Raw genomic sequence first — 25873 nt, 5'->3', positions numbered from 1 at the left:
ACTTACTTTTCCAACAGTTCTTTTTCCCCCAGTGTGATTTTCACAATATTTTAAATGATACTATGTTCCTGAAAAGCATACTCAGAATTATAGCTAAAATAATAAAAACCTATTTTGAGGTAAAAATATAAATCCAATAAATGCCTACCTGAACCCACTGGAGATGAACCAACACTAAGACTTTGTAAACTTCCATTCCTGAGCAAAGTTGGAGATTTTTGAAGACCAGAGCTTGTCACACTTCCTGCAGCAGATGCCACAGATGAAGTTGGGGAAGCAGAAGAAACTGAAAGATGGGAAAGACTTTCTTGACTTTTATTTCCTTTAGGTCTACCAGGCCCATGTTTACTTTGCTTATTTCCTTTCCGTTTCTTCTCTGTTACAGTTTCTTCTTCAAGTCCAGAAGTCTGAGCTCGTTTGTATGCTGTAGGAGTAAGGCTTGAATTATTTATGTCTCCAGGTGAGCTGTCAAAGTTTTTAGATTGGGGAACAGCTGCTGACGATGTAGGGAGACCAATTAAGGAAGTGAAACAATTGACTCCACCCTCTTGGCTCCCAGCCTCTCCTTTATGTACATCTTTGGTTGACGAAGCCTGTTGAGAATGTGTGAAACTGTCACTTCGCAGATCTGTGTCTGTAAAACTCAAAAAATCTTGGGGAGACTGAACCGAACTTCCAGAAGATGACTTTATGCTCCCAGGAGTGCCCAAAAAGCTTCCTAAAAGGAGAAAGAAGTACAATTATGTTTTTCCCTGTAATTGATGAAAACCAGTGAGAAGTATTATAATATTAGAATAAAAAAATCTAATGTGAAAGACTTAATGAAAAGCTTCAAGCTTTACCAAGAGCTAAAGAACTCTTTAAATAACTCATTGGATTGGTTCTCCTGCTGATCTTCACTTGGCTGGATATGATTCTCAGATTCTTGTCTGAGATTCAAATTTGCATCTGGGGCACAAACAAGGTGAAAATGAATAAAAGAAAAATAACAATTTTGTTGTTTAGGCACCTTTAACATCCATCATGTTTTGAAGCCATAACAAACACTTGGTGCAAACTGGAGCAGTTTTTTTTGAACATACAGCTATATAAAAAGAAAGCTGATAGAAATGTGTTATGATCACATGTACACTATGCCTGCAATCTTCCTTACCATTCTACCTAAAATCAAGAGTCTGACACAGGTCAAGGGAACAACAACAATTGGGCTTAATTCTCCCCAGCTGAGGAGGAGTTCCATAGAAGACGTATTTTTCAAAAGTATAAGAAAGAAAGTGAAAAACAGTGTATGAAATTGGCATTTTAAGACTTCTTTAGCACTGTCACAGAACCATAAAGACCTTTTGTGTAATAGAATTACATTCCTTCTTCAGTACTTGGAATGCAGTCATTTCACCACTATATTACTGTAATCAAGGCAGAAAACGTAGCACTCTTGGGAAATACAAACATCTACTTGCACTAAAATTCACTGATTTTATACAGGTGGGTGTCTGTGGGTACTGTTTCACAGAATTCAGACTGATGACAAACATCAAGAAAATATTCCTAACTATGACATTAGGCATAAAAAACTTATGTCCTTTAAAAACGAGTGTTTTATCATTAGTACTCCACTCAACATTGTTAAGAATTCTACTTAAAATAAAGTTTATTTAAAATAAAATTATATATACAGTTAACTAAAAGAATTTAAATATCATTCTTTTGTATTTTAAGTAATTTATATCAACTTCCCTTAATGCAGCCCAGAAGAAAATGCATGCACCTAAGAAAAATCTATTTTGCAATCTGCAGTAAGATTTTTCTTTAAATGAGGAAGTCCAGAAGGCAATCTTCAAAGTTTTGAGAATTTAAACAAAAAAAACCCTTCCTCTTCTTTCAAGTAAAAAAAAAACTGAAATATTGAAAGAGGTCTGGACAAATTTAGAAGTGTTCACTGCATAAATAAACTCAAAAGGAAAATCACCATCACAAAGCATAAACAGTCAACTACTAGACACCACAGTGAAAATGACTAAAAATTACTTTACAGAAGACCTAGTGTGTTGTGTTTACAAATAACATGTTTTATTAATTAAGGAATTAAAAAAAACCTTTCAAATTTTTTGATCATTTTTCAACTCTGATAAAGATGCCATAAAAAAATTTGCTTTTAAGAAATGTTCATAGTGCATGTAGTGGGTTTTAGCAAGCTCAAAAAGTAACAGATTTTGTACTACCTAAGGTAAATAAGCCTTACATACTCACCTTCTGTTCATATATTTCAATGACAAAACAACTAAGTAGAAAGGTCTTTCACTCTGAAGGAAATGGTATACCTTCAATATCTGCATCTTGAAAAATTACTGAGGGGCCAATGCATCCCATGCATTAGGTAGTCCAGTTCTGTTCTTTAGCCAGAGCATTGACTAAAAAACATCTAGACTCAAATTCATATTAAAGTTTACCCCAGGCTAACTTTCCGGCACATAAAGAGACTTCTGTTTGCAGCTAAAGAGAAAACCTTAACAGTCTGAACAAAAGCAACAGTTCTGCCTTTTTTAACATGTACAACCTTCTCTTTCATGTTATAGCAACAAACATTTTTACCCTGAAAAAAGCTGGCTTTTTCCCTAAAGTGAAATCAGATTCTCAGTATTGAGGATAAAAGATTAACTACTTTTCGAGTTCTGCATACAAAAAAATTCTAATTCATGTCAAAGCAGAAGTTGTGTTACTGCTTAACAATCAGTACCTTGCTGAAAAGGGCTAGCTGCAGTCACAGTTGTTCCTGGATTTCTTCCAGCACCAGGCTTTCTTCCCCTCTGACCTGAGCTGTGACCTGCAGATTTCTTCCCTTTGCTCTCTGACCCTCTAGCTTCTGAAGAATCTTTTCCACTTGAAACATGTGTAGGAACTTCCTGGAAATTTGCATTTGTAAATCGAGCTGAGGTATCTTCCAACCGCTTCAAGGAGCCTGACATGGAGTTGTTGCTAGTGCTTGTGTATGTCTGGCATTTTAAAAGAGAGAAGAAATTAAATAAAGAAGTCACACAAAAAACTCTCACAACTGTTTAAAGGACCTCATTCTTTCAAACAAACACAGAACTGTTCAAATACTACTGTAACTAGAAAGAGCAGGAATTACAGCAGCTGAACTCTGAAGATTCTCAGCAAACAACTGAAGTACAGAAAACATTTTGTGCAAAAAAATGCATAATGGCTTTGGTTGAAATTTTTACTTCACTGGGGTAAATGGAAAAATCTCCTGGGTATGGTCTTTATAGTCTATTTAAATAGGATATTGTTATTTTATGCTTAAAATTAAAAATTAGAAAATAAACTTTTAATGCTTTTCTGAACATATAATTTTATGCCTTTTTTGTTAAACTGGAAATGTTGTTCCATCAGCAGTGGAACTGCTGTCAAAACCAAGAACTTGGAATTTTATGACTTTATAGCCTCAACACCAAACCAAAATCAGTTCCCTGGCATGTGAACCATCCCCCATTCATCCAATTCCTTAAGAATCACCAAGTAAAGAAGACACATGAGACAGCTGACCAAGACACACTTACTTCAAACCCACTCTCTGACAGGTACAAAAACACTCTTGAGCTCCCAATGCAAATTTCTTCCTCAACCCCTATCCACCCCCAAGATTTCCAGCCCTTTTCCTATACTCATACACTCTACACAGGGCTTTCAAAAATTTCATCTTTAGGTCCATTATTTGTCTGTTAAATTTTACCAGAATTGTTCCTATTAGTGAACAATAATCAAAAGAGGTTTCACAGAAAGTAATTAGGTGGGAAGGGAAACTGTATGCACAATATTAGGAAACCATTCAAGGGAATATTATTGTTCTCATGATTGAAAAAAATGTGGAATTGTGGTAACAGAATTTTAGTAACATAAGAAAGAAAATTAAAGCAAAATCAGGAAAAAGAAAAACAATCTACTGTTATTTATACTCAAAACACCTAGTAAAACAGCTTCTTTAAAAATATATACATCAAACCTAGAAACTACTCATTTGTTCAAAAAGAGCTTGTCTGTTTTTCAGTTCTTTACAGAACAGAATTTAAAATAGTATCTACAGTTATCTCCATTAAGACCACACAAACACATGCCTCTTAAAATTGAGCATACACATACATTTTCCCTGCCCCAAGTGGGATGCTTGCTGAATTCAGGCCTACAACAGAATGTTTCTTCATCTTTACAGAAAGCTTTGTATAGCAGCTGTACAAAGTTTTCCATATTTTACTAAAATAGATAAGACATTTACATAAACCTTACTTTTCAGTTGCAAATGACAGAAGACAACTAAATATACAAGCTTTGAGGAAAGCAAATACTTCAATCTATTTGCATACCAGGCCAGGCAATGACAAGCAGGCATTAATTTGCAAACACCGTGCTGTGATTTGGTTTGACTGCAAGTCTGAATCCCACTCCTGGCAGATTTTGAAGCACATGCATGCACAACACAGTTCTGCTTTGGAAAATTTTGCTCCCACAGCTATTTGCGTTTCAGAAGGTGCTGTAAGGTGTACAGAAATCTACATGCTTACTCAGAAAATCATAACACAAACATGATGAAATATACCCTAAGCACAGAGAGCTACTGTCATTTTTACATTCTCCATCTATCACTGTGTACCCTGAAGAGCTACACCATCCATCTGCAGCAAGTCTTAAAACTTCTGGGGATTTATGGTAAACATCCAATAATCAGTCTTGGTATACATAGTACGTGCCAAGGTTTGAATGGCCTTTAGCTCTGTACAGATCAGTACAGAGCTGTACCCTTGCACAGAGAGGGGAAGGACCACAGCAGGTAATTGTCCACAAAAATGCCAGATGGTAAGAGCAGAGCCTGAGCAAAAACTAACCAACCCAAAAAAACCCCAAAACCAACTCTGGATTTGCATGGCTGAGCCCATGAGAAATCGTGCTAACACCTCAGTGACAAAATACTGAAGAAGGAAAAACAAAAAAGGGTTACTGGGCAGATGTAACTGTGGCCAGAGAAGGACCAAGAACATGTGAGAGAATCAACTCTGCAGACACCAAGGTCAGTGAATAAAGAGAAGGAGGAGGTGCTCCAGGCGCCAGAGCTGATTCCCCTGAATCCTGTGAAGACCATGGTGAGGCAGCTGTGCCCCTGCAGCCCATGGGGATGCAGAGATGGACCTGCAGCCCATGGAAGAAACCCACACCAGAGCAAGTGGATGCCTGAGAGGAGGCTGTGACCCCATGGAGCAGGCTCCTGGCAGGACCTGGAGACCCATGGAGAAAGGAGCCCATGCTGGAGCAGGTTTCCTCATAAGACTTGTAACCCTGAGGGGAATCCACACTGGAGGAAGGACTGCACCCTGTGGAGAAGCAGTCCGTGTTGCAACAGTCAGTGGAGAAGTGCAGCCCATGGGATGGACTCAGGATGGAGGAGTTTGTGAAGGACTGTCTCCCATGGGAGGGATACTGGAGCTGGGGGGGGACTCTTCTCCTTAAGCAGCTGCAGGAGCGACCAGTGACAAACTGACCACAACCCTCACTCCCCATCTCCCCACACTGCTGGAGGGAGCCAAAGCTCAAAACATGAGACAGAATTTTTTTACCAGGAGTAAATATGGGGCTGATGGCTCCTCCCAACTAAGGAGGCAGGCAGAAGAAGAGGCAGGAAAGAATTCAAATTCCTAAGTCATTGTAGCTCTTCTTCACACATTCTATATTTATGTCCCAAAAGTGAAAAAAATGTAGTGCTAATACGTTAATCAAAGAGTAATCAGGCATTTCTTATTTCAAACTTTTTCAAACTTAACTGATTCAAACTGAACAACACTTGCTGTGACATTACAGGGATGCACAAAAGTGCCTCTCAAAATAGCAGGGGCTGGAACCTCAGTAAAATTTCTTGGAATTAAATTCTGCAGAACCAACAGGCAATTCAACCTCATTAACAGAAGGTAAATTCAGTTTATCGTGCAGTCTTTCATGATTCTACCTAAAGAAATCACTCATCCAGATAAAAACATGCTTTAAATCATCACCTGCATAAGTGGTCATTAAAACTGGATTTACAAAGGTTTAACATCTTTAAAAAGAAAAAACAAATTTCATTTCAAATTTCGTTTTCCTCCACAGGAACATTATGGTAGCAGAAGTGATTATATACCACAATAAAGTCATGCATTCAATACAAAGAAAGACTGCTGTGAAATAGAGATCAGGTTCAAAACAATTCTACCAACTGCAGGTAAAAGGTCACATAAAAGGAATACATTAATGCAATATTCTGAACCAAATATTCATCTTAGAAAAAAATAAAACTTGTTTAATTACTAAAATTTCAAGGTTTTGAGGAACACATTACAAGTTTATAATCTAGAAAAGCAAATTCCTGTAAATGGTGTTAAAAGTACTTAGGAAAAAAATTAACTGAAGGAACTAGCCACAGCAAAAAAAAAATCACTGCTATATGTCCAGTAGATACTTTTTAAAAATACATAATCACACTTAGGAACCTCTGAACACCAATTTCCCAATAAAAACACCAATAAAAAGCTGAACACTAATTTTCCTGATGATTTGAAACACTATAAAAAATGTCAATAAACAAAGCAAACAGGTTAGGTAAAGAAAATCCACATGCAAAAGATTAAACAAAAAAAAAAAAAAAAGAAGAAGAAAAAGAAAAACCAAAAAGGGCACGACTATATTCAAATTCCAGAATTAATTTTCTGTTTTCATTTAATGAAGTTATAATTTAAGTTCTAGAATTAGAGATTTTCTGTTCACTTTAGTGTTTGCCCTAGCTCATCCCTGTGACTACCCATAGCAGTAAGCCCTGTAATTAGGAAAAAGATAGGGAGGACAAAGCAATTAGAAATAAGCTTAGCAGCAAAACAGAATCCAACTGTGTCTTTGGCATTAAAAGCAAATTCCCATAGGCAGGATGCAAAAGATAATCAATATTTCTATATATTTTTTTAGCTTTTACAGAAATATACAATAATATCACTTCTTGTAAAAACTTATGATGATTAGATAATCAAAGTACAAGAGGGATATAATTCAAGAAAGGTAAGATCATACACAGTATAAAAATTAAACAAAGGTTGTAAAATTTAAAGAAGTTTCCATACAAGTTCGCACAAAGCCTCTCTTACAGGCTATGAATTTTAGAAGTTGTCTCAGACTCAAAAGGAGTATGTTAAGGGCAAATTAATAAAATGAAATAACCAATCATGTGGACCAGTCAATACTACAACCTAATTTCAACAGAAACTGTCACACTTGCCGATTGCAATCTCTAATTGCTCTTAAATCAAACCAGCAAAGTGGTAAATTGATTCCACCTTTTTTCTATTTTTTTTTTAACAAAGAGTTATTGAGAGTTTCAGAAAACCACTGACTCTCACATGACATGAAGAGAATACAGCAGAACAAGAAACAAGACTCTCAACAGAAGTGTGAGCTCCTAATAATGGGATGTTAGCAGTTATGAATTCTCAAGTTAATAATCTTACTATGGAGAACAAAGAAATATGCAAAGCATACTAAAAATCTAACTTTCTTGGAGATTATTCTTGAAAATTGATACCACTAGTTGAAAGAATACTTCCAGAGACCAGAGGAAGTTGGTATTTCAATTGTTTCAGCCTGTCCTGATGAGGTCTTGGTGTACCATATGCAAACACACATTTGTTGAATGCAACACCTGAGCAACCAAACCACACACAGTTAACACAAGCCTCAGCACCTTACAGGATGATCTGTGTATATTAAGCACAGTTCAACTCAAACCATGATTCCCTGACTCTGATGTCAAACATCTCCACATGAATGGGACATGTTCTTTCCAACTCTGAAATCAGAAAACCCATTTCTCAACAGTACTGCCCACTCTGTAACACCAACAATAGTGTAATTTTATTGGTGGATAGCAAAAGTGATTCTTGCTGAGTACGATGAGAACTGTCATAATTTAACCCTGTATGCTGCTGCTGGAATTAGGTATTTTCTAACACATCAACAGAAAGGGAAGGTCAGAGAACATAACAGAACCTAACCTGCTAATAAGGCAAATTATAAGTGTATGAAGCGTGAGCTGTAATTTCATAGCTACCAGTTTTAAATGCTTACAGGTTCAGTGTCAGCTCAGCATACACAAGTGAATTTTGAAGGAAAGACTTTCTAAAACTTCTCAAGTTGTTAAATATACCTCAATTAAGGAAAATTTACTGGAGTATCACTGGCACCTAAATCAAAATTTAAGTACAAAACTCTAAGCCTTTCTCCATATGAAAACCTTCAAGTATTTTAGGATTTTACATTACAGGAAAAAATACCAAGAGTGCTTGATAATTATAGAATTTATACCATTATAAAGCTCCTGCATATATAATGGAATGATTACATCATGAAATTTTGACATAAGTAACTGAAGTGGAAGAGAAAGAACACATTGACTTACTTTTTCTGTAGTTACAGTAAGAGATGGAACCAAAGATGGGGAGGACTCCGACTGCTTCTTGTATTTTTGCTTGTGTTTATCTTTCTCTTTATATTTCTGTAAGTTGTGAAAAACAATAAAAACTAAGTTCAGCTTCATCTTTAAAATAACCCAATCTATATCGCATCAAGTGTTATCAAAACTGAAGAGATATGGCAATCATGTCCTGTGCTATTTGGAAAACACATTAATGCTCTGAATGTTTTATAATGTAATTTTATAAAGTAAATCAAGTACTTATATTTGTTTTCAAAGTGCATCAACTGAAATTGTTCAATAATAACCAGCATTTATGAATGCACTGTTGTTAGTATAACCCATCTTTACAATAATCACTTAATCAACAAAAGAAACTGAACTAAAAAAAGAGACATGGCTTCTGTATCAAAGATCTTCGTTTATTTCTCATCAAAGATTTCTATCTGCATCTCTGCATCTGCACAGTATTTTTTGTTGGGATACTAATGTCAATTAATGCAAGGTTTTAGCTCTGGCTCCCCTACTGACATCTCCATGCATAAGAATGGGAAATCTGATTTAGATTTAATTTCCAAAAAAGAGACATACATTTTACAGACGAAATAAGTATTTTCCATGGTAAACTGAATAAAATATCAAAGCTATACAAATCAAATGTGCTTCCTAAAAGAGCTGAGAATGAAATCAGTTTTTTAATTTTTATTTCTTAAACATTAATGAAGCATTGGCAGTGTGAATAAAATTGTGCCAACAGAGAGAAAATAACTTCTTATCCCAGAGCCTTTATAGTATAACAGAAGTCTTTCATACTGGCAGAAATCAATTTTTGAAGGGTTACAGAATCAGACATAAATTGTATTTGTTTGAATAGTTTAGACAAATACTTTACAAAAACAGCAAGTCTGACAAAACTAACAATTAAACTTAGAACACAGAAGTTCACTATTTTTTCCAGTCTAATCATAAACTAGTCATTTTTTCTTAGCAATGTAATATGGTTTCCTTAGTCAGTGTCAGAAGATGCAAAGAAACTGCAGCTGGGAAGGAAAGTTACTTAAAGCTAGTGGCACTCAAGTATTTAATTTCTTTAATTATGTATTTGTGGAATTTTTGTGAACTAACACAAAACTCTGCAGAACAGCACAATGCACAGCTATTTGTTCAGACTGCTTCTACAGAGAGCTAGTAAAAAACATGCAACCATATGGATTGACACAAGGGGTTCAAAAATCCCATTGAGAAGCTTGATAAGATGTGTAAGTCTAAATAGCCATATGAAAACTCAGTAACTGTTCTGAATCTTAAAAACTACCCATGCTGATCTTTCTGTATCAAAATGATTGTCCAAACTTTCAAAAGAACATCATTTGTTCAACAGTGACGGCCCAACCACTCTCACCAAGCACCAGGACAAGATGCAACATGTGCATCCTCTATTCAAGTATGACCAAGTATCACCTTTCTATTTCTGTCACAATGGAAGAAATATCAGAAACTTATTTCATGGAATCAGCCTGAGAGAGTAAAAGAATGGATTTTTAAGCTCTCCAGTAAAGTAAAATTGGTTAACTGACAACCTAGATGCAAAGCTGAAAGCAAAACACTTATCTCTACCTTTATGAACTGTAAATACCAGGTGACTGACTTAGAGATCACCTTGTTTCTAACCAGCCTGAATCCATTTAACTAAACTAATTTTACCAGGAATGAAATACAGTTTAACCAAGAAAGTAAATATATCAAGAAAAAAAAACTATCAGCACCAAGATATTATGTAGACCTATACTTGCTAGATACAATACATTAAATCCTTTTAATCCTTGTACACTTCTTAAAACACAAAGACAAGTACAGTTTAAAAAGCTGACACGCATTTCTAGGTCTGGGGGTTTTACACACTCAAGTGAACTTGGGGTTTTTTTTCCATTCTGCCATATGGATAGAAGTATGGAGGTTTTCCCTTCATAATAAAGTGAGCAGGTGTCATAATTACAATGGCATGCACCACAAGGTAGGTTTTAAATTTTTTAAACCTAATATAGGCTTGTTGAAGGAGCTTTAGATCAGGGAGGCTGTGTTTGTTTTCTTTTGTGTTTTTCTCAATGAGAGATTGTTTGTCTCTTTTTGCACCTGGAAAACATATTAGAAAGGAAAAAAAACTACTGTGGAGAGGAAAGATTCAAATGCACTGCACAGTCTTTTCAATAACATCTTAAATGTAACAATCCCCAAAGTGCTACACACACTAACAGAAAAGCAAGCACGAATCAAGGAAAAACAGAAGCATCTACACCAAGACTGCCATGTTATTCCTTGGTTCTGCTGATTTATGAAAGACTTTCACCAGTACTAAGCTACCAAACTTACTACATCATCAGTGGATGTGTTTAGAAAAACTTGAGTAACAATTTCATTGAACCCTAGACAAGCTTCAAGAAGGAAGCTATGGAATGGCTAACCAGTGCCTGAGCTTCTTTGGCTTTTATCATTCTACTGGGAAATTCAAATCATCCTAAAGAATTTTTTTTATTTATAATTTTGGAGCCAAGGGGCAATGACTTTAATACACTTCAGGATGAAACTTCACAACAATAACAGTAAACAATAAGAAAACTTTTAAATGAACATGTTTTACAATTTTTTCTGTTGACTTTTCTAGTGTTCTTTTACTTCCCATGTTAATTTCATCTAAAAGGCAAAAACCAATAAAATTCTGACCAAAGGAACACTTAGGAGGACTTCAAATTACATTTTGTAACACACTGAAATCAACAGCAGTCCCTATACATAAGGAGGTGTCAGGAAGGACAAGGGACACAAGAACAGCAGGAAGGAAAAGGGCATAAACAACTCAGTGTCTGGAAAGAATATACCTGATTTCTGTAAAGTGAAGCATCAGCAACCACATCAAATTCCTCCCCCAGATCCAAACCACCAAGACAAAGTTTGCCATGAGGGCTTACCAAGGTTACAGCTTTCCACTGAAAGCTACTGCAGGGGTAACCCATTCTAAGGCCTTCTGCATCCAAATATCTCAGTCACAAGACATCTTCTTGTCCTTAACTCTACATTTCCTCCTTCTTTTAGGTTATATCTCCTCTCACAATTTTTTCCTTTTCTTTTATGATCTTTTTTCTTCCCAAGGAAAGTTGAGAAGCGTTACTTCTGAATGTGAATTGACTTCAAATGCATACAACATCAAAGAACTGGAGAACAGTGCAGGAAAATCTCTGAAAGAAATGCTCAGCTTTTACACTGGTAAGAATAAAAATTTCAACAAGCTGCTGAGACTGCTCAAGAGACACAGCTCCTACAAAATGACTTCTTGCAGTTGCACCCTCTTCTACCACAAAGATGCATAAAAACTCTAAGAAGAGTTCTGAAATATCCAGTTTGGAATTCAAAAAAGGATTAACAGAGGGACATGAATTCCCACAATATTTAACAAATATGACAGCTTTCAATCAAGTCTGTCTCAAAGGCCACACAAACTAGCCATCTTCCCTACTGCCACAAAACCAACAAACTGTTAGGTCCCAATGGAGAACTCTGCATGCTTCACTTTTGTAAGGTCTCTATTCAGTCACAGCCCTAAAATACTCCAAAAAAAGGTAGCAGCACCTCACCAACATAAACATCCATCCATAAAACCACATGAGAGTCCCCCATTCTAAGGAATGTAATGATATCAAATGTCTAATCTTTTTCAAGCTTTACTGTAAGGAAAATAAAGGAGAGAAATTACTCTTAACAAGGACTGAAAATAGTATTGCCAGTGAGTGAAAGCTAAGGGAGCATTAAAGGCAGGCAGAACACACATATCCCATTTATATACTTAGTTCAGATGTTCTAAACTCCTGTGCAGAGCTGATAAATGCCATCTGTACATTCTGTAAAACCAAGATTCAGCAGAAGACACAATTCCAAGGAAGAACATATGACAAAATAAAGGGCCAACAACAAAATTGACAAAGAGAACTTTAATCTTGGTTCACAAGACCAGATTCAGGCAGCTCCTGAAATCTTTCTTACTGTAAGAAAAAATAAGGCATGATTGCCATGCAGCCCTTGGGTAAGCACTGTAACAATGCTGGTCCTGAACAAATTGAAGAGCCCAGATTTATGGTGCAGCTAAATACCAATACAGAATGCCTCGAGTTCAGGCATCATGATTAATCAGAAAGCTTTATTTCTCACCAGGGATCTACTTTTTGGCTTTTGTTTCTTACCTAAAAAATTATGTAATCCCATCTTAACTCCACAGCTACATGTTGCTAGATAATAAATATGGTGCAAAATTTCTGGAATTCTACAGCACCCGATGTGCATTGCTTCCTCGTAGAGCAGGGGGTAGCGGAATGAAGAAGGGGAAGGAAATACATTCTGATTGTTTCTGTTTCTCCCACAAAGACTCAATCTACAAAATTATTACATAATATGACTTCACAAATACACTTTGGTTCAAATTCTTCATTTTTTTAGCTCATTTACTTGTTTTATCACTCTAAAGATCAACACCTGCTCATTCATTTTCTTTAACTTACTTTCAGAGAAACATTTGTCAGACCAGTGAAAAAGACCAGCCTCTCATCAAAATACCAAATTAAGGATGCATGCATTTTAGCTGTGATCTGTTACCAGCAGAAGAGACATAAACTGTATCTTTTCAAACTTTGGACTTCAGTGTTTGGAAAAAATGAATAACACAAGTGAACAATAAATAGTTCACTTCTAACAAACTAGAATTTCTTCTAATGCAGAAGAAATAAACGAGTTCAGCTTTTCCTTTAAATGGCATTAATAATTCATAACATTTCCACATGGAAGTATCATTTAACTCGTTAAATGATATTTACACCTATTTGTATTTACACCTATTTGCAATTCATTTTTGTCTCAGGAATGCATAGCCCTCTTGAAAGGGGTTTCTACAGGAGTTTATTTGATTAAAATACATTCCAAAGTTGGGCATTTAACAGTTCACTGTTACAAAAGAAGAAAAAGGTTTTCTGACCCCACTCTCACCTTTCTCAGAGTGCTTAGTGTCAGACCTCCCATTTGCCCTGCTCAAACTGCTGAACAGCAGCAACAAAAAAACCAAGTGGAGAGTCTTCTGTTGTTTTAGTGAGCTACATTAGTTTCGTGAAGAACATGAAAGATGGACAGTAACAGGCATAGACAGATGCAGAACAGAGAAGCAAGATCTCATGAGTTCAGGGAACAGGAGACTAACTTCTCTTTTGGAAGACCTAAAACACATGCACACTATCAGCAACCACCAGTGCTTACTCCTTCAAAACCAAACTGCTTGGGTTGACCTTGAGTTACTGCATTTTTATGCCTTCTCTATTACAGAAATCCTTATCCTCCGCTACCTTTGGCTGTTCCAAGTTTTTAAACCTCAACAACATTTTAAAATCTACTTTTCTTATTGATAATTAAGCAAAATCATCTGATTGCCTAAATCCCTCATTTTTCAGCTGCTGTTTGATGTCCTCAAATAATGTTAATGTATCAGAATGCTCTATTAGCACAAAGTACTCGTATCAGTTCTTTTGTCATTTATAGATTTTCTGCACTTTGTGTCACTAAACACTGTAAATCCTGAGCTGTCACATCACAACTAGCATCCCCAGTGAAAAGCTGTGCTTAGTTCTTGCTCGTCCCAAATAAGAGGCCAGATCTGCTTGGCCTCTAATGTAGGACTAGTAGCTATTAGAAATATAACCGTAATAATAACTGCAGAATGAAAGATGACCACAATCCCCAAGTTTCAAACTCAAATCTTAATGTATCTTATTTTTTAACAGGCATCCATCTAGCTAGCATTTTGAACAGTAGAACCCACAGCAGAAAAATACAGTGCAGCAGCAGTGCTGCTGCAGTCACAGTAATAAAAGGATACAGGCAAGAGATAGTTTAGAGGGAGAAGTAGGACACTACTGCCAGCATTATTCTTATACATACAGCTCTAAGCATAACACTTGTTTTTAAGAACCATTCTCAATTCAATTACTTAAATACTCAAAAGCCTCACTTAAATGAGTAATGGTCATAATTTTAACTGTCAATGGTAAAAAGACTCAAGAATCAATAATAAAAATGCCATCCAAATCTTCTATGAGGTGCAAGACTACCAACACTTATCCAGAATGAGCTAGTCCTTTGCTATGTAACACTAAAATACACTGCTTCTGTTATCTGTAGTTTAGTATTAATTGTTAGTAATGGATATGCAGTGCCAAACACTTGAGTAGCGCTTTCTAACTTCAAAAATGGTGCAAGATTAACTAAACCAATGCAACTATGTATTGCCAGTGCTCACCTTCATTCATTCCTATAAAAATTACAAGTTTTAATTACGTATTATGTTACATACTGTGAAATGCTCCACTGTCTGCAAGGTAACCTAAAGATACCTGTCACATACATATCATGAAATAGGCAAGTAGAATGGCATACAGAAAGAATCCATTCAATTTTCCTGTCTCAGTCAGCTTAACATCATAGATCATCTTTAACTGCATACGGTCTACCAGAACCCAAGATAGGGTATGGGTGAAATATACAACTTCATAAAAAAGTATCAACATCACCTTCTAGAAACTGTTACAAAGTACTAGTAATCCATTAAATCCAGAATCCAAAACCAAGAAAAAGAAATTTCAAAGCACCTTATACTTCTGCATCTCTCATAGTAACAGCTATAGAATTGAAATCATGCTGGTTTTGAATGGTATAGAGTTAATTTACTTCATCTAGTTGGTGTGGGGCTGTGTTTTGGATTTGTGCTGAAAACAGTGTTGATAAACAAGGAATGTTTTCATTTTTGCTGAGCAGCCCTTATACAGGGCCAAGGCCTTTTCTGCTTCTCACCCCACCAGTGTGTGGGCTGGAGGTGCACCAGAACCTGGGAAGGGACACAGCCAGGAAAGCTGACCCTAAATGACCAAAGATATCCCACACCATAGGACATCACACTCAGTATATAAACATCAGGGAAGAAGAGAAAGGTGGGATGTTCAGAGGGATAGCATTTGTCTTCCCAAGTAACAGTTACAACTAATGGAGCCCTGCAGTACTGGGGATGCCTGAACACCTGCCTGCCCACGGGAAGTGGTGAATGAATTCCTTGTTTTGCTTTGCTTGCGTGCACAATTTCTGCTTTACCTATTAAACTGTCTTTACATCAACCCACAAGTTTTTTCACCTTTACCCTTCCGATTCTCTCCCCCATCCCATAAGGGAGGAGAATGAGCAAGTAGCTGTGTGAGGGTGAGCTGCTGGCTAGGAGTTTTATTTTCTTTCACAGTAAAAGACTAAAATGTGTACTTTGAGATGGAAAAAAGACAGTTGTAACCAAAGCAGCCTTACAAAATTCTACATCTTGCAAACTAGTTTTTAGGTATACCTGAGGTGGTATGCTTTTTAGTTTGATCTTGTAATAATTAACTAATCCCAGCTGACAAGCTTAATGCTACTGAGGTGTTTGCTGTACTAATGTATACTAAAAGCATTACTCTTTTTTCAGTAATATATATAATGTGTTAGTGTAGGGTAAAAAAATATGAGGGAGTCAAATCAGTAATTCCATTATAATCTTGAGAATTGAGACAAGAAGTTCCTACTTTTTCTCTTACTAAAATAAAAGAAAACATAAATTGAAATGAGCTTATATTCTTAAGTATTTTTTCTTGACCTCAACAAGAGATCACTGTGCTGGTGCCAGCTCCAGTAAATGTCATGCAGTTGATTATCAGGATGACAGTTGTATACACAGAACACTGCACAAGTTGACAGAGAATTTTAGTGAGCAACAAGTCAAACCAGACTGTCACCTTTCCTCTTAATCCTGCAGATAAAAATATCTATTACTAAATATACTCAGATAGAGTAGCTTTCTAATGAAATTTTGTTTACACAGCCACATGCTGTCAGTATTCCCAGACAGTTAGACTTCCAACAGAATTTGACATGAAGAGATGTATTAAAAAAGAAAAGACTACACTCCTATGAAAGTCAATACAGAACAGGTGTCCAGAAAGAGAAACACTCTTCACTGGCAACAACAGTAAAGACGGAAGGATGAAAACATCTCTCTTTTCAAACCCATGGAACCCAGAAATTCAGTTTTAGGAAACATGAACTGGGTTCTGCATCTTAGATAGATATTAGTGTGTCTATACACTGAAATGCATGTGGTTTATATTTACTGATCAGCTTTTAGAGGTGTTTCAGAGGCATGTTTCTTTCCCTCTGACTGAACAGAATTTGGAGTAAATTAACAGGGATGTGCATCACCCTTTGCATCTATACCACACAGTTCTTATTCAAATAATATTTATCTAGTATTACTTCAAATACTAAAATTGAAATAATTTCAAAGTGGTTGCAAACCACTTTTCTTCTAGTTATCTTTAACATTCTTAGAATTTTGCTTCAGACATCAAGACCAGTTGAAAGGATTAAACAGTCAAATAAATTAAACTGACTAACAAAATTTACAAATTTAATAAAAATGCAATAGGATACTACATTACTGAGATGAGTTTGGAGCTTTTGTCCCCTAAAAAGTTACATAAAACCCCCAATGTTCAAGTAGCATCATTTAGTTTATGAAATGAGGCAATTCATAGAGGAATGACACAATTAGAATCATCTTTAAAACACTCTATACAGCACTATAAAGTGACTCCTTGGGACTAAAACAATATTTTTTGTTGTTGTTGTTTTTCAAGAGAAAACAGAAACTACTGCTTATGCACTGAATGGTAACCCAAAAACCTGCAATCTGATCCTACTTTTACCACAGAATCTTCTGTGATGCATAGCAGTTCCATTTTACCTTTTACCCAGTCAGTTGTGCAGACAGTGAGGAAATGCCCTGGGAACACTGGATGTGAGCGTTTACAACGAGCCTTGCAACAGCTCACACAGGGCATTAAAGCCATTAAAAAGCATCGAGCACCTTTCTCCCAAATGAAAGTCACTGCCCTGACACACGAGCACGGGCTCCTGCACAGCACACTGGCAAAGTCTGGGCAGTTCCAAACCCAGTTCCAAACCTGCACACAAGCCTATGGGAACTTTCAATGCAGAGACATGGTTTAAATCTTCCCTTCCCAAGGGCCTAACAGCCAAACTCCCAGCTACAGTGGAACACAGCAAGTGTGACACACTGCCACAACCTCGTCTGAGGTGTTCGAGTTTCCACCCACAGAATCAGAAAAGCTGTAATGTTTCTTTAAGAACAACACAAGCAGCAAAAAGATGCCCACAGCACATTAGTAGCTCAGTATTTAGGACACTTATCCTGGCTCCTGCATTTTAGGTTCTCCTCTGATGCTCTCCAACTTCTGTGATAGTGACAAGAGGCCCTTTGTTACTATCTTATGCTTTTTGCCTCTTCAATCACTTCTTAGACATCTGCAGTCTTCAGTCATGGGCCCATTTTTGTTTAATTTACATTATATGAGCCACTACAGCAGAGTTTTAAATTCTCTCTTCCTGCTCAGCTCAGACCAAAGCACTTCTAGTAGAAAAGGCACCTGAGTAATTCAGCGGCTATACAGTAGTTAATTACTACATAATATATTCACATTTTTCAGAAGTCATAAACATATAAAGCTAGTAATGTTGCCTAATTTTCATGTTAGTGGCAAAAAAAATACTTTCATTATACAAAGGTCAATTCCAGATATGTTTAGTTCCTTCTTTAGTCCCTCCAAATATAAGACTGCCAGTAACATTAAAGCAAGGCATTCTTCCACAGCCTTATGGTGGCCTAAGAAAGCCTGAGTAAGTACCTGGGCCCTGAAGAAAAGGGATATTATAACTGAATGTCAAGTGACATACTACCAATCCTCTTTTGAAGGATGAGGTTGTGTCTTTAGAAGGGACACAGCCTCATCACTAAATCATTTCTAAATAGCATCTCTGCCACAGAAACTAACAATGCTTAGGCAGTAGTAATCAGAATATAATGAAGCTATTTATTCTGTAGCTTCAACATCGTCATGAAAATTAAATCATACCTAAGGTTTGGTTAGAATTGCTCAGGTTTTTTTTATTATTATACCCTTACATATTAGTTACCAATTTTGTTGGCAGCATGCCCAGAAGAGACTAAATACACTATGGAAGGGAAGCACAGGCTTTCAGCTGAGCCTGTTTGTAAAAATGACAGTTACTTATATTAACATTTTCAGACCAACTGCTTCTTACTGCAGTGTAATGTCTCACATGCACAAATGGATAGCTTTTGAGGTCTTAGCAAGAAAAGTGGTTCCAAACCACAACTCATACAGCTACTGCTTGGCAAAACAGAAAGCTTTAATGATGCCTACAGATCAGATTATCCAAATTTCCAAAGAATGAAGATGAAAGATACAGCAGAAACTACAGTGGTCTTGAGAGGGATTTGGATGCCACACAAACACTACCGTATCTGCGAAAGATATAAATATTTCCTATCATATGACAAAAACCTAGATTCTCATGTGATTTACAGAAGAGGAAATAAGGAAAGTCACCTTAAAAAACTGCCCTACTCCTCCAAGATATTTAATACAGTTTATCAAATACACAGCATAAGCTGAAAAAATAGCTGACACCATTGACTGAACACACTCAGTTTGAAAGTCCCTCCAAGTGTACCCTGTAGATTACACAGGTATTACCTGGGAAGCATAGTATCTTCAGTCAAATTCATTTAAGAAAAACAAAAAGTAAAACCCAAAATAAAAGAAAAACCACAAACCCACCAACTTACAAGTTTTGTCAATGTGAGTAAAAATCCATGCATGTACTTTGATAAAACATGACCTAAAATATGATAGTAGTGAAAAACTAAGAAAAAATATGGCAAATATTAATAAGGGTTTATCATGCAGCTAATTCTGTAATGTGTCATTCAAAATTGGTTATTCTACCAACATGTTACTAAGAAAAAAGAAGCCTGCCAAAACCCCATACTTTTATTATTTTAGCCCTAAATTTAGATTTAGAGGTACAACTGCATCACAATGCACACTCTTTTCTGCATTACCAGATAAAGACAGAATGATTCACATACACCATTAAACAAGTCTAAAGATTAGATTTTTTCTAAGATTATCCAAGAACAACTGGCAATCAATATCCATCCAAAATTGAAGGGATCTTAAAATCCAAATCAAATATTAAGGAGACTAAGAGTCTAAAGACTGACATTTGCTATTCAATTTCCTGTTTCTATAAATAGAGTTCCTTTGTATAATAAACATTTGGTCAAAAGATTCTTTGATTCCAATTTTTATGTAATGATTTTTAATAATGTAAAACTAAGTTTACCCACATTCACACAAAATCCTATTAAGCTATTTGTACAGGCACGTGTGCTAGTGAGCAGTTTGTATGTATTTTTAGAGGCCTAAAAAAAGTGCCAAAGCATATTTGCATTATTGTGTCTGTTATCCCCCTCTGTTGAATTTAGATGACAAATTTCCTACAGACAACTGATAATGAAGCAGTAATAAAAACCTAAAAATAGTAATCATCATAGATTTGAATTTATTTTTTAATAATAAGCAAAATCAGATCGTTAAAAGAGTATGGCAACATTAGAAAGCAGCAGTTATGTTCTTTGTACCCTCACAGCAAGATTTCCCAAGTGAGTAAGAAGGCATTTTGCCAGCACAGTGGGCTTGACCACTGGCACCAGAAAAATGTGTCAAGAAGGGATGCCAGTTCTTTGATGAGAGGAAGATATAACAGGTTGAAACATAAGGAATTAGATGCATGTGTTTATCCACACAGTTGCTAAAATGTCTACTGCTGGTTTTTTTCTTTGTGTAGTCACAAAGGGGATACAAGAAAAGCTCTAACAGAAAATTAAAGCAAAGTAAGTTGCGTGGAACAGCCTTCCCAATGGATATGTCTCAGTATCACAAAACTGAATGCAAACAGAAATAGAGAAGTGCGTGTACAAATGCACCTGAAGAGGTTTCCTAATTGGATGCCAGTACCTATGGTTTATCACGTGTTATTTACTATTCAGGGCTTCAGTACAAGATTTTCTTCACGCTTTTCAGCCAAAATTAAATTTACCAGAACGGGCTACTTTTAAGCAGATGTGCCACATAATTAGCAACGACAAATCCACTTACTTTTTTCTCCTTCTCATGATGTTTATCCTGAGAGTGAGAGGAAGAATCACTTAAACTTTGATCATATGACCTATTAGATCCCCGTTTGCTCTTTTTCTAAAAAGAGAAAATATATTTATGGACAGAGAAAAGGAACCATTTGAATAAATAAAAAGTATAAAGCATTTCCACTGACAAGATGCTTTATTGCTTGAGGAAAAAAACTTCACTGCTTCAGTTACTGGAAAGCTGACTAATTACTGACACTAAAATTCACAAGACTACTGAATATATACCAAGAAAAAAGCCTGTCCCTGTATCAACTTTTACACCTCCCACAAATTTGCAAGATATGCTTTCCACAGAGAAATGAAATATGCCACTTTTTAAAGGTTAAAAGATGCTAGACACATTTTCAAGTTTTCATAACATAAAACAAAAAAGATGCTGCTCAAATGAGTATCACATGAAACCACAGTAATGCCCTGACACATGCCTGAAATGCATTGTAAGGTGACTTCATGATTTACTTATTATTCAAGCAATCTGTCTGGTATATTTTCATTAAAATGGATTAAAAACCAGGATAAAGAAAGCTACAGTCATGTCTGTGATTATAAGTGGCAGATGTAATTGCCTGTATTTCTGTAATGTCTGAGAACCTAGTTCAGGACTGCAAATACTTTATGCTAGGCCAGTGTTCTAAATGTTGGTTTTCTTGTAATTGAGGAAGTATTTAAAGACACTTCAGGCCACTCTTTTGTCAACCAGTTTTCAGTGGAACAGTAGATGTACAACACTCACCATCTTCAGCAGTAAATACTAAGCACCTGTATTTACCAGGCATTAACAGTCACAACAATCCTAAATAAAAATTGAAACACTTAAAACAATCTTGCCAGTCTTTACTGTTCTTACCACTATAGCTTTGTAATGGAAAGCTAACTAATTGTATGTCAAATATAGAGTTATGTCTTTATCATAAAACTTTAAATAAACATACCTGTTCTCAATCATAGCAGCACTGTTACATTCAAATCAAAGGCATAACAGTGTAAAGGTTTGCCTTTGCCACTAAATAAGAGACCGTTTTCACCCTTTTTGTAAATACTTAGCTCGAAATAGTAAAAAAAAAAAAAAATCTTAGCTTAGTAAGGGCCTAGAAAGCCCTGATTTATCTTCATTATGAAGCAAATTCATCAGTATTCACAAAAGCACAAAACTAACCTCACCAAGTTAATCTTCTAGAAACTAAATTGTTGACTGGTCCTGTGTTTTTACCCCACTGCAACCTAAAAGTCACACCAAGTATTCAACTTTTTTAGCAGTGAAAAGTAATCTGCACGTTAAACTATACTTACAAGCGTATTTGAACATAAGTCTGCATATTTTAGTATTAATAAATAACATTTCTTAAACATCAGTAGGCTCCTCAAGTCCACACACTCGCACATGTACATAGAAACAGATATCTGGAACTGTCAAACTATTAAAAAGTAAAAGGAAAGACTCCAGAGGTCTGATCCAAAACCTACTGCATTAACTGAGAAATTTCAATGTTTTTCTTTTCTTGTTTGTTTTTTTTAAATCAAACCTCAAGTCACTTCCTTAAGGTTGTACTTCAGAGAACCTACAAGAAGGGAATGATCACTGGCTACACAGTGAGAGACAGAACAAAAGAGGTTGGGCAGAAGAGTAATAGAAGCAGAAAAATATGGAGTCCTTCTTTATTCTCTAGAAGTAATATTTTCTAGTTTATTCCAAAATGGACTGAATTCCTAGAAGGCACCTAAACAAACAGCAAAAGAAAACATTCCAGGAACTCAATGAAAAAAACCCACTAAATGTGCATGCTATTTCTGGCAGAGGGGGAAAACCCACACGTCTATAAAGTAACCACTTATAAAAATATTTCCAGCTAGCACTTCTGTAACTGTGATTAAAACATTGTTTTAATGAAATACAACCTACTTTTTGAACTACATGAAAATATTATTTCTAATGCTAATGGCAACTCAGAATAAAAAATAAGTCAGTAACATTTATTTATAGAATTTAATAAATACATACCAGTTTATTAAAATGGTATCTACAGTAGCCGCAGTATTGGACGTTATCTGCACCACTGCCTTCCTCTTCACAAAGAAGTCCTGCAAACTGTGCACTAAAAATAAACCAGACAACATTCAAGGAAAGCCATTTTACACCAGTTTGTACCACAATATCACAGCTGATAACATATGGTTCCTTATATCTGCAATTAGTAAGAGATTTCCACACAAATAACTTCCAGTGGCATGTGAACACACAACCAACCTTTGTAGCCCAGGGAAAAACATATCTAATTCATATTTTGGCCTGTTGCCTTTTGTCAGAACCTTTAAGCCACTCACACAAGCTTACAGCTAGCACATCTACATCTACTACAGCTACTTGCACAAATAAACAAAGCAATCTACAATGACTCTTAGCTCAAATTCAAGCAAAAAAATTATCTAAGGAAAGAACAGCTTTTAACAAAAAACATACGAGAACTTGCGTACATGCGTCTGATCTGCCATGAAAATTACTGGGTTTTTTTAAATCTAACTTGAATTACATAGTAAATCAAACTGTATTTACTAGTTTAAAATACTGTGGCAGGCTAATCTCTTTTAAAAAGATCAACAATTACAAGTTGCACTGACTAGACTAATTATTACTTTATTCAAGTCTAATTTTTACAAAACAATTTTGCTTTTCACCATTTGTAATGTTGATATATTTTCTTTATCAAAACCAACTTAGATATTGACAAACCAAATATTTTTATATTTTCCATATCATTTTCATTCCCACATGTCAGAGTTTAGGATTTTTCCTTTTGTTTCTTTCCCTTAGGGAATCTTCTCCCATATGTTGCTAGGAGACAACAACGACTGGGTACTTAAGAGGGAAAAAAGAAGTTGCCAAACTCGGGGGAGGAGGGCACCCGGCTGCGCTTCTCTTACCTGAGGGTTTCTCTGTGAGGGGCAGAGATAGCAGAGAATGGGTCTGGGGTAAAGGGGGCTGGGGAAAAGGGGGCTGGGGAAAAGGGGGCTGGGGCAGCTGCTAGCTCTCCAGATCCCTGTCCCGAGGGAGTCGCTCCCTGCCCTGCTCGGGAGGCCCGTGCCACTGCCCTGCCGCCCGCCCATCTTCTCTGCCACTACTCCCCGGTTTTTGCTACACTGCAGCCCCACAGTCCCTGCCTGCCCAGACATCCCCGCGGTTCCAGCTACAGCTGCGGAGTTTCTGATACATATTGAGAGGAATAGTGGATGTCTTTACAAACAAGCTGTGGGTCTGCTGGCAGATAAAGCTAGCACTGGGAGATAAAAGAAACAATGGCAAGGACTCCACTGATTGATGAATGGAAAAAGATATTTGCTTTTACAAATAAACTTTAGGTTTGTTGATAAATGAAATTAGACATTGAAAGGTGAAAGAAACAATGGAGATGAAAAACCTCTAAATTCCATAAGAATTAAAAATTAAAAGGGAGGGTTATACATTAGAGGGGAATCTCCTGGTATCAGGCATTCTGGGCAGTCTGTACCTCTCAGGTACCTCAGCCAATGGGGAAAGAGAGAAGGGAAATGCAGACGGGAAATTAGGATAAAAAGGAGGCTGCGTCCTCCAAAAATCTGAGAGATCCCAGGGGAATGCTCCACGGCCTCTCCCTTTATTCGAATAAAGTAAAAGGACTCCTCTGTCTCCTTTTTGGACATAAACCTCTGGTGTTTGTGGATTAATTTTCCTAATAATCTCATCTACCACTCCAGGACTGTGCCCCCGTCCCTGCCGTTCCAGCTCGCTGCTCCCGAGGGTCCCACTGGAGCGCCAGGATCGATCGCCCCAAGGGGTTTGCAAAGCAAAGCCTCTCTTCTTTCCCTTCCCGTCTGGGCCAAGCCGCCATTACCGGGCCATGCTCCCCGAGCTGAGCACAGCGCCCCCGGGCAGGAGCCAGCAGCGCCCCTGCCGGCCGTGCCCGGAACTGCACCCACGGGGAAATGGCCTGAAGAGTGAGGCGAGACCGAGCGCTCACCGGGGCAGCCGGCTGGCTGGTCCTTTGGTTTGTTGTTGCTGCCGTTGTTTTTGTTTGTTTGTTTGTTTGTTTGTTTGTTTGTTTGTTTGTTTGTTTGTTTGTTATACACACACAGACTAGTAAAGAACTGTTATTCCTTTTCACATATCCTTGCCTGATAGACTCTTAATTCCAAAGTTATAATAATTCGGAGGGAGGGGAGTCATACTCTCCATTCTAAGGGAGGCTCCTGCCTTCCTTGGCAGACACCTGTCTTTCAAACCAAGACACCATAATAATGCAACGTTACAGTCAAAATATACACGGGAGTATTTAAATTAAATAAGATTATATAATGTGGTTCATTTTCACAGATTTTTAAAAATACGTTCTTGGAAAACCCAGAAATACTAAATACATGCAAATCTACTACAGCTGATATCAACTAGAAAAAATAATTAAGAGGATGTCTTTAAGCAAAGATGTATTGTTTCTAAGCTTCTCTTACAAAAAAACATGCACTCAAGCTCATTTTTCATTAGACAATCATTCTGATAATCCCAATTTGAAACACCTTGTCCTGGATTTCTGGTAGTCTTCATGTTTTTCTTCCATTTTTTTTATTATTACAGAAATCTCTAATTATCTCCAGCCATACTACTACTCTCCAGCTAGACATCATTTTGTAGTATAGACCATGTTTTTGAACCAAAACATTCTAAAAAGTGGCAAGATAGCTATATTAATTTTCAACCTGAAGTCTCATGCTCTTCACAGCATTCAGGGTTTTGGAATAAAGTAAGAAGATGAAAAGGACTCTTGTATGTATCCAAGTGTTTGAACAGAAAGAGACCTTGTCATACAAGCGCTTGGATGTACACATTTTTTCACATCTGTAAGTAATCCCTTTACATGGTATGCACGCTTTGAGGAACACAATCCATTTTCACCATAAAAAGAAACTTGACAATGATCACATCCAATGAAAAATCAGATGCTTATGAAAGAATAAAACCTGCAAAGTAGTCAAGCAATTTAAAAAAAAATGAAGAGCTCCCAAGATTATCAGCACCAAAACAATGGAATTAAACCCTTCAAGATCTCCACAAGACATACAAATTATCACTTGGGTACACTGAAGAAAATACATTTAACTGGTCATGAAGCAGCATACTGGGGCAGTCATAAAACAGGTAAATCCACAGATTATGTAGCTAGACAGCC

General features: G+C 36.6%; 1 protein-coding gene across 2 annotated transcripts in view; it reads right to left on the bottom strand.

Annotated features, from left to right (window-relative positions):
* The window catches only part of MLLT10 (MLLT10 histone lysine methyltransferase DOT1L cofactor), a 101263-nt gene that overhangs the window by 55810 nt on the left and 19580 nt on the right, over nt 1-25873 (bottom strand). The window contains exons 4-8 of one of the 2 annotated variants that reach the window (XM_031066797.1): nt 22678-22771; nt 20629-20724; nt 8465-8560; nt 2738-2993; nt 149-718 (exon numbers count right to left, since the gene is read on the bottom strand). In XM_031066797.1, the coding sequence (XP_030922657.1) occupies nt 149-718; nt 2738-2993; nt 8465-8560; nt 20629-20724; nt 22678-22771 (1112 nt within the window). The remainder of the gene's footprint in view (nt 1-148; nt 719-2737; nt 2994-8464; nt 8561-20628; nt 20725-22677; nt 22772-25873) is intronic. The other variant, XM_031066798.1, reaches the window with a different exon arrangement.

Source organism: Geospiza fortis, unplaced genomic scaffold, assembly GCF_000277835.1.
Source record: "Geospiza fortis unplaced genomic scaffold, GeoFor_1.0 scaffold138, whole genome shotgun sequence".
Lineage (NCBI taxonomy): Eukaryota > Metazoa > Chordata > Aves > Passeriformes > Thraupidae > Geospiza > Geospiza fortis.
Note: the sequence above shows the minus strand (reverse complement) of the source record. Positions and strands in the feature narration are given on the sequence as shown.